We start from the raw sequence: 13,867 nt of genomic DNA on the forward strand, positions 1-13,867 counted from the left end.
GATAACTTTGAGGTCAGAGATTCAATCTCTAAAGAACTCCTTTTTCCTTCGACTTTTCTAGTGTTTGTTTTTTTCATGGTAAAAAAGGTTAACTTTTGCCCGTGCATGACTTTTTTATCTCATAATATAAGGTTTCCCTAACTCTTTGACAAACATTTATGTATCCCAAATATGTTTCTCCCTCTAATTAGGACCATTTTGAACGTGATTAAAAACCTCCAATTCTTTTTGCCTCTCACTATCAACGTACCCTCATGTGAGGTCTATTTTTCGTTTACGTATTGTCACGATATATATATATATATACTGTGGTTAGAAGGTACATTATTGACCAAGAGATTAGAGATATGAATCCTTACACCCCCAATGTTGTTAAAAAAACAATAATAAGATGCTTATTAATACTCTAATCTTCCTTCTACTTTCGGGACTTACAGATGAAATAATAACTTGATTTTGCATACGAATTAACCACTTGTTAATTTTCTTTACAAGATAAGAAGATTCACAAACTATATATTTTATCTCTAAAAACCCAATCCAAGTTTTGAAAACTAAGAAAAATTCTTTTTAATAAGTTTTTTTTTTTAGAATTTAACTAAAAATTCAACTCATTTGCTTGAAAATGGTTACCAAATGACGTCTAAAAATATGAAATTCTTACCTTTAAAAAAAAGTGAGAAAGAAATTAGGTGGAAGGTGATTTGAAACCTCTCCAAGAAAAAAAGAAGAAAAATATTAGAATAGTCAAATAATAACAGCTAGTGTTTTGAGAAAAATAAATATACAAAGACCTAATCCGCAATCAAATTCCTCCACTGCTGTGCTACGCAACAACCATTCGCCTTCTTCCTATAAATTTGGCTGCCATGGTCGACCAATCTTACACTCAATCACACAAACAGAGAGAAACAGAGAACTTTATAGAGAAGAAATGGCGAAGCTGTTCATTAAACAAGCCAAGCAATATGCAGAAGGAAGACCCAATTATCCCCCCAAATTGTTTGAATACATCGCTTCGAAAACGCTCATCCACGACCTCGTTTGGGACGTCGGCACCGGCACCGGCCAAGCTGCTTACTCGGTAAGTTTTTCCTTCCCATATTATAATTGGCCATGTCTTGTTTAGATGTACGAGAGAGAATTTAAAGATAGTATCTTCACTGTACGTCAAATGAGTGAAACGTTTATGGTAATACATGGATTAGTTTCATGTGTCATGTCAATGGGTTTCCAAGTGGTATGACTTTATTATGTATTTGTGAATGATTTTGAAATGGTTAAAATTACTTTATTTTCATGTTTTAAGATCATTCCATCGCACACTTTTTTTTTTTTTTTTTAATACAAATACGTGGCTTACATGAAATTTAATATTGCACATAATTTTAGCACTTGTGCAACTTCACAAAATTTCTACCGTCTCCAGCTTGCAGCACACTACACAACTGTGATCGCCACTGATACGAGCCCAAAACAGCTCGACTTTGCAGCCAAACTTCCCAACATTCATTACCGCCACACCCCGTCGACAATGTCCATCGTGGAAGTCGAGAAAATGGTGGCACCACCAGGGACTGTGGACTTAGTCACTGTGGCACAGGCCCTCCATTGGTTCGACCTCCCATCTTTCTACCGAAACGTCCGATGGGTCTTGAAAAAACCTCACGGCATCATTGCCGCTTGGTGCTACTCATTGCCCGAGGTCAACAATGCCATCGACACCATCCTCCGCCGAATCTACACAACAAATTTTGGACCGTATTGGGAGGCGCCATGCCGATTTGTGGATGAAGAGTATAAAACGATTGACTTCCCATTTGAGGCGGTGGATGAAGAGGGGCCGACGACGAAGTTTGCAACGGAGAAAGAAATGGAGTTTAAAGACTATTTGATATATTTAAGGTCTTGGTCATCATATCAAACAGCCAAGGATTTAGGAGTGGAGCTTTTGAGTAATGAAGTGATTGAAGAACTTGAGATGGCTTGGAATGAAGATGGGGTTAAGGGGAAAAAAGTGGCCAAGTTTCCCATCCATTTAAAGATAGGGAAAGTGGGGAATAATAACTAAATGAGACATTTAGTATGGAGTATGTTTGTAACTATACTCTTGTTACATCTTTTCTTAATTTTCATGAGAATCTTTTGTAAATCTTTTGTGAATACACAACTATAAATGGGTCACAATGTTTCACAACATTTCACCAATTAAATATACATATATTGAAAACTCTAATAACTAAACTCAAAGAATGTTCAGTTCTATTTAGGGTTTAGAGTTTAGGGAGAGAAGAGAGATAAGGTGAAAGAAAGGAGGAATGAGAACATGTATATTTTCTCTTTGGGGTGTTTGACTCACCAACATGAGTTAGCTGAGTTGAGTTGGTATATTTTACCAACTCACCCCAATTCTCCTTCTTCCAACGTTTTTAATGACTCCACCCATCCGCCACTCTCACACTTGGGGTGTCGCCATGTGCCCAAGACGATGCGGAGCGGCCTACGCCCTCGAAAGTGTCAATTTAAGAGAAAATAAAAAAGATTCGTCACTAGTCATTTTTACAGTGTAATTGGACACCAAAATAAAATAAGTAATTTTTAATTAAAAAAACATAAAAAATGATATGCAAAAACTACAGTTGAGTTCGGGAGTGTTTGTGAATGAAAAAGATGTTAGCACCCTACAACACCTGTTTAGAAAACAATGGCCAAATTTGAAATCTTGAATTGCTTTATTCCTTAAATAAATTGATTTGAGAAAAAGAATGTTTGAAAAGAGATGTCTTATCTTGTCCCTCATTACTCAAGTGTTTTGGAAGTAATGATCTTGTAAGATAAGTGGAATAAACTTCCATCAATTAGGCTACAATGTAATTGAGGAATAATCCCTCACCTCGAGAATATGAGAAAATATTAAAATTTCTTCAAATCCGTCATAGAAATAGCCTTTTAACATAGAAAAAGTTTTTTTTAAATGAATTAAATTCATTTTTTCTTGGGATCATATCTCGGACTCCCAAAGATATGATCTTTCATCTCAGGAATTCTAGAAAATTGGATTCTCAAATTTTATAGATTCCATGGTATTTTTTTCAAAATTTTATTTTTTTTAAGAAAACAGTTAAAGTTGTTTAAAAAAAAGCTTAGAAAGCTTTGCAATGACATATTATTATTATTTTTTTTTAAAAAAATAGACTTTTCAAATACATGAAGTACAATTTTGGAGACTTTGCAAATAAAATCTGTTTATACAAAATAGGAAGAAAAGATGTATATATATATATATATATATATATAAAGGTATAATTTTTAAAGAAGTAACTTTGCTTTAACGCAAGCATTACATGATCAAACAAGGAAAAAAAAGACAATAATAATAAGAATAATTTAATGAGCGTAACAAGAAGTTATAAAAGAACTTGCTAAATTCTTTACAAATTATAAAAGAAGTTATGGTTTAGATAAAGTTAGTCCACATGATTTTAAAATTTAGAATTTAGTTCTTATATTGATATAACACTACAAGAAAACGGGTTTAGCAAGAAGTTTTTTGCAACAATTTGACAAATACTGCAAAGGCTTTTACAATGGCAGCGATTTTTAGCAATACATACTTAAACTGATGCCATTTATATGTATTGCAATATTTTTTTTATAATGTTTCTTAACTTTTGGTGATATATATAGAAAAAATAAAAGGATATTGTTCTTTTAAAAACTATTTAGGAAAATATTGTTGTTTTCAAACTGTTTGTAAAAATATTGTTTTTTTAATAACTCGAGGGTTCAAAATTCGACCAAGGTAGGTCGAATTTTGAAACCTCGACCTTGCCCTTTTGCTTTTTCAGAGAGGTGAAATATTATTATTTTGAGAGAGAGCGAAATTTTGAAAGCGAAGCGAGAGTACACTTCAATTAAGGTCATCCGTACAAATTTTCTTTTTTTTTTTTTTCTTTTTTAATTATTACACATTCCACCTGCTTCTTTCTTTCTTTCTTTTTCTTTTTTTTTTTTTTTTAATTTTCCATTTTATAAAAGCAATTTCTAAAAATATTTTATTATTTTATTGAAACTCTAAAAAGAATAAATTAAAAAAAAAATAATATCTCATAAAAATAAAAAAAATGTAAATTAAATATCTCATTTATATATAAATAATTACAAAAATCAATGTGTCCCACAAGGCAGACGTCGTCGATTTCGAGCTGGTTGTCGTTGTCGACTTCGAACTTGAGGTTGATCGGGTTCTTCTTGATGTTGCTCTGGTATCTTTGCAGGCGCTTCATAATATAAATATTCATTATGCTCTCCACGACCCCAACCATGTCCATGCACGTATGAAGACGAAGAACCAGCCTCTGAGTCATAATGTCCTGAACCAAATGCTAGCATCATCATCATCGGACTAACATAATCAGTTTGACTTTGCGTCTGCATCATAGGTGGCAACTCTTCCACATTATGTGCAACCTCAACAAACTCATCCTATTCCCAAACAGGTCCTCTACGTCTAGGAGCTAGTGGAGGAACAATAGATATATCGTACATATAATGAATTTTCTCCATATAGCTTTGGTTGTCACTACATATAGCAAGAACCTGGTTCGGATCATTCGCAACCTCATGGAGTCTACTTTTGTTCGATCTCTGTGAATTATAAAACAATTAGACAATATTTAAAATAAATTTAAATTAAAAATAATTAGATAATATTCATTCATTTACCAGATGACCCACAGCTGCTCCCGGACGAGTGACGTAGCGCCTTGTGATATTATTATACCAATGAATATATTCTGGAGTGACATCTGTGTCAAACTGTTCAAGAGAAACCCCCACTGCAATAAACCTTGCACGATAGTGCCATCGCACTACCAAATGTGCAACTTTTTCGGACCAATCTCCAGTCCTTAGATCAATATCATGCAGTACGGGTTCAGTATTACAAGGCGATGGGACATCCTGCTGAAAACCGAATTGTCTCATCACCCTGTTAGGAAGATGCCACTCACCAATGTGAAAACATATGAGAGGACTCATCGTCCGCCATATGTTTTGACCATTCGTACAAAAATTAGGCAAAGTATGCATAATAATTTTGTACGGCTCCCAAATAACCTGAAACACAAAATATTATATTAGAGAATATTAAAGACAAATACAATAAAAATGTGTATAAAATAATCAATTAGGTTTAGTGTAATGTACCTGTTCAGGTTGAAGCAGATCAAACATGTATCTATACTGGCTGACTACATGTGTGGCTGTCCTAGTCACACAAAATTTGTCTCTCCACCTAAATTTTTAAATTGATAATTTAGAATTTAAATTAACTAGATCAGTGATATAAAAATTAAATTGAATTAAAACAACATACCGAGAACCGTAGGCTCGTCCAACTAACTGAGCGTCATTAACATGTTGTAGCTGTGGAGCCATTGTTGGAAATCGCTCCCAAGCCCATAGTTGCAAAAGTATGAGAGGCCCAACTATCTCTCGAACCTCAGGTCTTGTTGCTTTGCATAGTTGTCTATACAACCATGCCAAGCATGCTCCACCCCACGAATACCGCCCCGCATCATGGAGGTTAGCTAACAGTGGCAGGAACATCAAGTGAACAAAATGACTTGATTTATCTGAAAACAGACTTCCACCCATCATTTGTAGTATATATGCTCGCGCATATCTTATGACGGTTTCCTCGTCTGCATCATCTGTGAGCTCACAAATTGTGTTCCTAACCATATTAAACTTAACCTCGATCCTTTAATCTTGTCGGCAGGTGGGGTCGCACCGAGGTACAGTTGACAAACTTCTAACCAGTCATCGTACATCACTCCGGTGACCGGCTCACCATCAACAGGTAACCCCAACAACACTTCTATGTCTTGTAGAGTGATAGTGCACTCTCCAACAGACATATGGAATGTATGCGTCTCGGGCCTCCATCTCTCGACCAAGGCTGTGATCAGATGCCAGTCCAACTGAATAAATCCTAATCTGGCCCCATAGAATCCAGATGTGCGCAGTAGCGGTAGTATTCGAGGGTGGAGCGGATAGTGCATTGGAGAACTGCCTCTCGACGCCTGCAAGATATTTCTCCAGTAGTACGATCTCGCCATACAACAGATGATCGATGAATGGACTGGTCGTACAAAACATCAGGATCAACAGGTCCTGGGTTTAAAGCCATGATCTGAAAAAAAAATATTTATTTCTCAATTAAAAAAATATTTGTTTCTCAATTAGAAGAATAATGTACAACTTAATTAAAAGAATAATGTACAACTTAATTAGAAGAATAATGTACAACTTAATTAAAAGAATAATGTACAACTTAATTAAAAGAATAATGTACACAACTATAATAAAAAATTGAATATACAATAAAAATAAAAGGATCTCGCTCATGAGTGAGATCTGCTCATGAGCGAGATCCTCATTTTCTTCATAATTGTCTTACTTTTTTACTAGAAATTATTATTATAATTAATATATATATATACTGAAATGAGATTTCGGTCGAGTAATTTAATGAAAGTGCATATATAAATTAACTATAATGGAATAAGTCTGAAAAAATATGGTCAACCTTGATTTTATTATCAAGTAAGGCGAACACTCAGGAAGTGTGAGGGTAAAGAATAATCTAAAACTTTATTGATTACAATAAAAAAATTGAATATACAGTAAATTATTATAAAAAAATTGAATATACAATAAATTATAATAAATGAATTGAATATACAATAAATTATTATAAAAAAATTGAATATACAATAAAATGAATATATAATACAAAATTATTTATTTTTCAATCCCTAACTATCTAAAGCCCGTCTTAGTAACCATAAATAACCACCTAGGCAACAATTTGTAAGACTCATCCCAATCACCGAACACTTTAGCAACGCTTTTCTTTTTCCCTCCCATACCCTATGGTAAGGAACATGATATCCAAACTTTGATTTGATGTTAGACTGCAGTTGTGCCATACTGATAGATGGTTTTTCTCTTACGGCGTCACAGAACTCCAGTGCAATCATTGATGAATCCAATTGCACGTGACTTTGACTTAGTTCTGAATAAAAACATGTATGCTGCTCCTCATACTTAGTGATCTCGAACAAGCCATGCGATTTTTTCTTTATTGCACGAAGTCTCCACTTGCAACCTTCCTCCCACTTCTTATACTGAATTGTCCAAATCGTCGGTGTAGATTCAACAACCTCATATGGTGCATGACACTTTATTGCAAAATATTTGACCGCGTGTTGTAGCATTTCCTTGTCTTGACAAATCATCCCTTTATACAATTGAGTATTGTCAACATCCACAGGAGCTACAATTGGGTCATGTTCCCGAATGCTATCCAGTACATTCATATCCAAATCATTGAATGTATCTGAAAGCATCTCATGTTCACGACCATCGAAATCCAACTCTTCAAATTCGTCATCGTTTTTGTTCTGAAGTCTCTGTACAGGTTGTTAGCCGCCATATCTTCATTATCACATGGCGATGCAACTGACTCCGGATCAGGATTGATACATTGAGTTGGATCTTCAAACTGGTTAAATGATGTATCAGGATCCACCCCTATCCTATTTACATTTACATACAAATGCACTAGATTTGGCACTGGCATTGCCATTGAGAACATCAAGTTCATAACTTGTGCATTCGAAATAGGGAATGACATAAACCTTATTGATCCTGATGGTTCTAGATTAGGATGTCTATATATTATTTATATCTGATTTGCTCCCATATCTACACTAAGTAACATCCCAACCATTTCAATGAATTGTTCAAATACAATTCCACTGTTCACATTTATGGTAAAACTCCCACTTGGTGGTTGGTCATACTCAACTCCATCAATACCATCAATCATATTACCATTTGTAAACAACAAAAATCCCAAGCATTTGCCTGCCATTTTCTAAAAAAAAAAAAAACAAACATCAATTTTTTGTATTATACTTTTTATAAGAAGTATATTAAAAAATATTAAATTTTTTAGTTTATAAACATAAACTTTTTAAGTTTTATGAACATCAACTTTTTAAACATAACAATAAATTAAACTTTTTATAACTATTTTTAAACATAACAATAAATTAAACTTTTTATAACTATTTTTAAAAATAACAACAAATTAAACTTTTTAAATTAAAATTAAACTATATTTTCAAAGTTAATACTAGAAAATATCAACTTATCACAATAAACATAACAACAATAATTTTCATATGAATAAACTAAAATTTTCAAACTATATTAAACTTTTGAAACTATACTAAACTTGTTAACTATCACAATAATTTTATATTAAACTATAAATATCAACTTCTTAAACATAACAATAAACTAAACATTTTAACATTATAAACATCAAAGTTAATACTAAATAAATCAAATATCATAAGAATAAACTAAACATTTCAAATATCATATGTTCAACTCACAGATTCGACGGTAGTTCTCTTTTTTTCTTCAAAGTGACAACGTTCACCATTTTTTCCTGTTATTTGTTATCTAACAACAACTACAAAAAATTAAAAAAAAATAGAATCTATAAAAAAATAATAATATAAGAACAAAAACAAAATTTATAATTATTCTTAAAAAATAAAAATTTAGTAGAGTAACGAGCCAATATAGTTATGTGAGAATAATTTGTATTAAACGAAATACAAGCAGAGAAATGAAAATGGAAATGAGAGGAGAGGAAGATGATTTCGAAGGCTTATTTTCGAAGGCAGTGAGGGGGCAGTGAGCTATGAAGGGGCAGTGAACAAATCAAGGGGAGAGGAGTGAGCAAAATCAAGGGCAGTGAGCTATCGAGGGAATGAGTGAGCAAAAATGAAGAGCATGGGGGCTTAAAAAGATGTAGGTCGAGTGTCCACGGGTTTGGGGTGGTCGAAGAGGTATTAAGGCTATGGTTGAAGAGGCATTAAGGCTATGGCAGAGGGGCATTAAGGCTATGGCAGAGGGGAATCGGATTAGTGGCAGGCAGAGGGAGCATGCTGCAGTCGGTCAATGCATGCAGGGAATCGCGCAGAGGAATCAGAGCAGGGGTAGCATGGTGATAGGACCTCACACCTTTTTTTAATTTACTTGATAATAAAATCAAGGTTGACCATATTTTTTCAAACTTCTTCAATTATAATCAATTTTAATATATGCATTTTCATCAAACTTACTCAATTATAGTTATTAGTTCTAACAAAAATCTGTTATTGTTGTTATTTTTTCATTAATGATTATTAGCTTTTTTTTCTCATTGGTCATGTATATATATATATATATTTCTATGGAAAATAAATAAAGTGAAGACGATTATGAGCAAGATCCTTCACCAACTTATCTCCTTGTCGAGGGTTGAAGTTTCGACTTATGTATGTCGAAACTTCAACCTTCGACAACCTATAGCGAGATTTCCTTCTAGAGCAAGATCCTCATCACAAAATTAGCGAGATTTATGTATGTCGAAACTTCAACCTTCGACAACCCTAATATACATATTGTTTCCAAATTTTTCTTTGTCTGTCGAGTTCTCAACGTTCGACCTCTACCTTAATCGAATCCTCAACCCTCGACTTCTAGCCTTGAACTCCCAAAACAACAATATTTCTCTAATAAGTTTCAAAACAACAATATTTCTCTAATAAGTTTTGAAAACAACCATATTAATATTAAAGGTCCGATATATATACCTATTTAATTGAACGCTTTGCTAAATTCATATTTACAAGTTGCTACGAATATAGTATTGCAACATTTAAATTGTAACTAGTAATCATTGTAATAGAGTTCATTGGAATAGTTAGGTTTTAACCTTTAGAAAAAGTCAAAATTGAAGATTTAGAGACTTAATTTGTTAATTAGACCCTGTTGAATGAGAAATTTTAGACCAATCATAAATTGCCACGTCATTCATGACGAAATTCCAAATCATCAAATTTGGGACCTGATGACATCACGTGGTTTCATTATGACCGTTGAATTAGATAAGATTAATTTAACCCATTTTGATATCATTATTTGGGTTAAAGTCCAACTAAGCCCAAAAATGGGCTGAATTTGACCTAAATGTCAAATCAAGCCCAAATTCAACTAATTGGGCCCAAAAGACAAACCCATGGACCAACCAAGCCCAAGCCCATGAGGCCCACTAAAGAACTCAATAAATAGAGAAGCTCTCTTCATTTGTGGAGGTCAAGAATTCTACATTTAAGAGAGCCCAGGGAGAATTCACTAACAACATGAAGACTCCTAGACTTTTGAAGCTGCACACTTCCTTGAAGACACAAGTCTTCTGAAGACACAAAGACTCTTCCAAGACTTTGACTTCAAGAACATCATGCACTTCGCTTCTTCAAGTTAAGCACGCACATTTAATTGAGAGAGAATCAGGGGGTCAAGTGTTAGAGATCGAACCACAATGCATGAAATCAACATCTACACCAACACAAACTCAAGTTCAACTCCACGCAACAAGTTTCTCTGGAAATCTGTCACGAACAAATTGGCACGTTCAATGGGACCTCTCTACCTTTCATTTCTCTCTCAATATTCAAGAAAATCAATGGCATCTAGGAAAGTCGCATCTAGAGCATCCTCTACAAGTGACTCTTACATGGGACCTGTCACCCGTAGTCGTTCAAAGGAGGTGATGTAGGAGTAAAAGCAAGGTTCCGTCATCGTGCACAACATCTTGAGACAAATGAAAAAATCTCCTAAAGGCAATATTGTCATCAAGGAGAATACCTTGTTTGAAAACTCTAAATCCACCTCCAGCAGGTAAAAAAGGGAACCACACTAAGATGTGATTTCTGTCATGATGGTGGACGTAACAACAGAGGCGACTATGGTAGAAATGGAAAGGAAGATAAATTTTTTGATTAAGGCCGTTGAGAAGCGAGATCATGAGATCGTTACCTTAAGAGAATAGATGGAGTCTCGAGAAGCTACTGAATCAAGCCAAACTCCTGCTGTCAAAGAAAATGACAAAGGTAAGACCATGTTGCAGGAAAATCAGTTGCAATAATCAACTTCTGTTGCCTCTTTATCGGTCCAACAACTATAGGATATGATCATGACCTCCATAAGGGCTCAGTATGGAGGCCCATCTCAGACCTCTTTTATGTATTCCAAGTCATACACCGAGCAAATTGACAGCTTGAGAATGCTTGCTTGATATCAACCCTCGAAGTTCCAGCAATTTGACCAAAAGGGCAACCCAAAGCAACACATTGCTCACTTTATGGAGACATGCGAGAATACGGGAACCAGGGGAGATATGCTAGTCAAGCTGTTTGTCAGAACCCTCAAAGGAAACTTTTTCCACTAGTACACAGACCTAGAGTCTAAGGCGATCGACAGCTGAAAACAGCTTGAAAGGGAATTCTTGAACCGTTTTTACAGCACCAGATGCATTGTCAGCATGATGGAGCTGACAAACGCCAAACAAAAAAAAGGAGAGCCAGTCATTGACTACATCAACCGATGGAGAGCTTTGAGTCTGGACTACAAAGACCAACTCATCGAACTATTTGCTGTAGAAATGTGCACCCAAGGTATGAACTAGGGACTTCTCTATATTCTGCACTATATAAAGCCCTGTACGTTTGAAGAATTCGCCACTCGCACCCATGATATGAAGTTGAGCATCGCCTATAGGGGAACAAAGAATTTCCTGATCCGTGAGATGAAGAAGGATAAGAAATAGATAAAGGGCACTAAAAAGATTGTGAAAGGTGCTGTGAAGGAATCAATGGTCGTTAATATGACCATGCTGAAGTTTTCTTCGAAAGAAAAGGAGAGGAAAATTGAAAAGAAAGACGATGGAGGCGAAAAATGTCGCTTTACTTTGAAGAAGAGGTAGGAAAAAGTCTATCCGTTTCCTGATTTCGATGTTGCAGATGTGCTTGAGCAACTACTAGAAAAGCAACTTATCCAACTATCGGAATGTAAACGACTAAAACAAGTAGGAAAGATAGACGATCCTAACTACTGCAAGTATCATCGGGTCGTTAGCTACCCGGTCGAAAAATGCTTCGTGCTAAAGGAGCTGATCACAAGATTGGCTCGGGAGAGGAAGATTGAACTAGACCTGAACAAGGTTGCTCAAACAAATCATGCCGCGATGGCAGTAAATCCGAGTGCTCCAACATTGATTATTGTTATGATGAAAGAGAGAGTTTGGTCCAGTTTGAGACCCTCGAACCTGTGGTTGTATGGTTTCAGCAAGAGATCCAAGTCATAGATTTTTGAAACAGAGAAGAACACATTGATAGTGACAATGATGAAGGCTAGATTCTTGTAATGCATCGAAAGAAGAGAAAGTCAAGTCCTGCCCAAAAAGAGTCGCAATCCTATCAGATTTGCAAGAGAAGGAGCAAGACTTAGAAAAGTAAGGGAAAAAAGAAGGTTCGGAAGCCCAAGCTTGTTAAGGAGGAAGATGAGGACTTCCCTGATAACTTGTAGAAATATAAGTTATTTATGCGACCTTATCTAGATATTGCGGCCAAAAGTTAGTGAATATGCGCCGATTGTATGAAAATTAGCTTAGAATACAATAATTATAAATGATCTCAATTACACCCACTAACACCATAAGGATGGAAAACAAGTCGAGTTTTACTCTGTTTTTCAAGAAACCAAGTCACCGCTTGCACTCAAGGCTCATAAAAAGCTGATCAACGCATCTCTGTCACATTGTGCCTGTCAATCAACAATGAAGAGACGATTACCGCAATGATGACGCAATGCGACATTCGATCCAGAGCTAACTTTCAACCGCATGCGGTAATAAAAACAACATCGCATGCGAACTCATGATCGAAAGATGCAGCTGAGCAACACAAAAGCGGAGGATTGTGACACGTGTACGCCTAACGGTTGTGCAGAATTGACGGTATGATTGCATAACAAAAGGAATAATATCCTTCCATCTTCAAAATTTCCATAACAACAAGTGGGGACCACAAGGCCGGAGTAAAAAATCTTCATCTATAAATACCACATCAAATTCAAAGAAAAATATGTTACTTGATACGGGGTTAATTGCTGCAAAAGTGTTGAGAGAAAAGGTTGAGCTGAGTGCTTAGGTGAAGAGATCCGGGAAGAAGACGAGACAAGCCGAGGGGTGAGTCTCAGATATAATCTGCCGAATACCCGATCCTAAGCTCTGTGTATAGAAACCTGCTACCGATGGAGCAAGCCTGAGAGGGAAGCTTTTCTTACCATCAGATCCGCCCTATTCGGCAAGCAAATCTCCATCGAATCAATGCCAAGACATTGGCACTTGTTTGTATCTGTTCTGTCTCTTTCATTGTTGTATTTCATTGTCTCTTTATCTCCTCATTCACACACCATGTATCGAACGCTTAGTAGACATATTAAATGTTTTGATAGCTTTCATATACCATTATCTGTCTATTTTCGTTCTTCCATTAATCATTTTCTCCATGATGTCTTTTTAATCCCCTGATAGTTAATATGAATCAAACAAGTACTTAATCTGTGTTAAAGGTATAAAATGCGTTTAGCTAAGGCATGCTAGACAACATCTTCACCTGTGAGAGCAGAAGTGAAGATGCCATTCTGATATATCGAGAGAGGGTTAGAAGAATGCGTTAACTAAAGCGAGTAGTACTTCCAGAAGGGAAGTAACCTTGCGTTCATTACGTTATTCTCTGTTTCACCACAGACATGTGGGAGTGTGGCCGATCACTGAAAAGGTGTACGCCAAGAGAAGAGCGGAACAGTGTTTTTAGCTTCAACGCAATTGAGAACTTGCGTTGTTTATATTATTTATCTTTCTCTTTCTATTCTGTTCACAAGACTTTCCATCGCA

General features: G+C 35.5%; 1 protein-coding gene across 1 annotated transcript; it reads left to right on the forward strand.

The window, feature by feature from the left end:
* The first annotated feature begins 777 nt into the window (after positions 1 to 777).
* LOC120073966 (uncharacterized) lies at positions 778 to 2,199 on the forward strand. Its single transcript, XM_039026896.2, has 2 exons — positions 778 to 1,084; positions 1,430 to 2,199. Exons 1-2 carry the CDS (start codon positions 935 to 937, stop codon positions 2,069 to 2,071), a joined length of 792 nt encoding a protein of 263 aa, XP_038882824.1. The 5' UTR covers positions 778 to 934; the 3' UTR covers positions 2,072 to 2,199.
* The last annotated feature ends 11,668 nt before the right edge of the window (positions 2,200 to 13,867 follow it).

Source organism: Benincasa hispida, chromosome 3 (assembly GCF_027475165.1).
Source record: "Benincasa hispida cultivar pf3 chromosome 3, pf3_genome.v1.1, whole genome shotgun sequence".
NCBI classification, from domain to species: domain Eukaryota; kingdom Viridiplantae; phylum Streptophyta; class Magnoliopsida; order Cucurbitales; family Cucurbitaceae; genus Benincasa; species Benincasa hispida.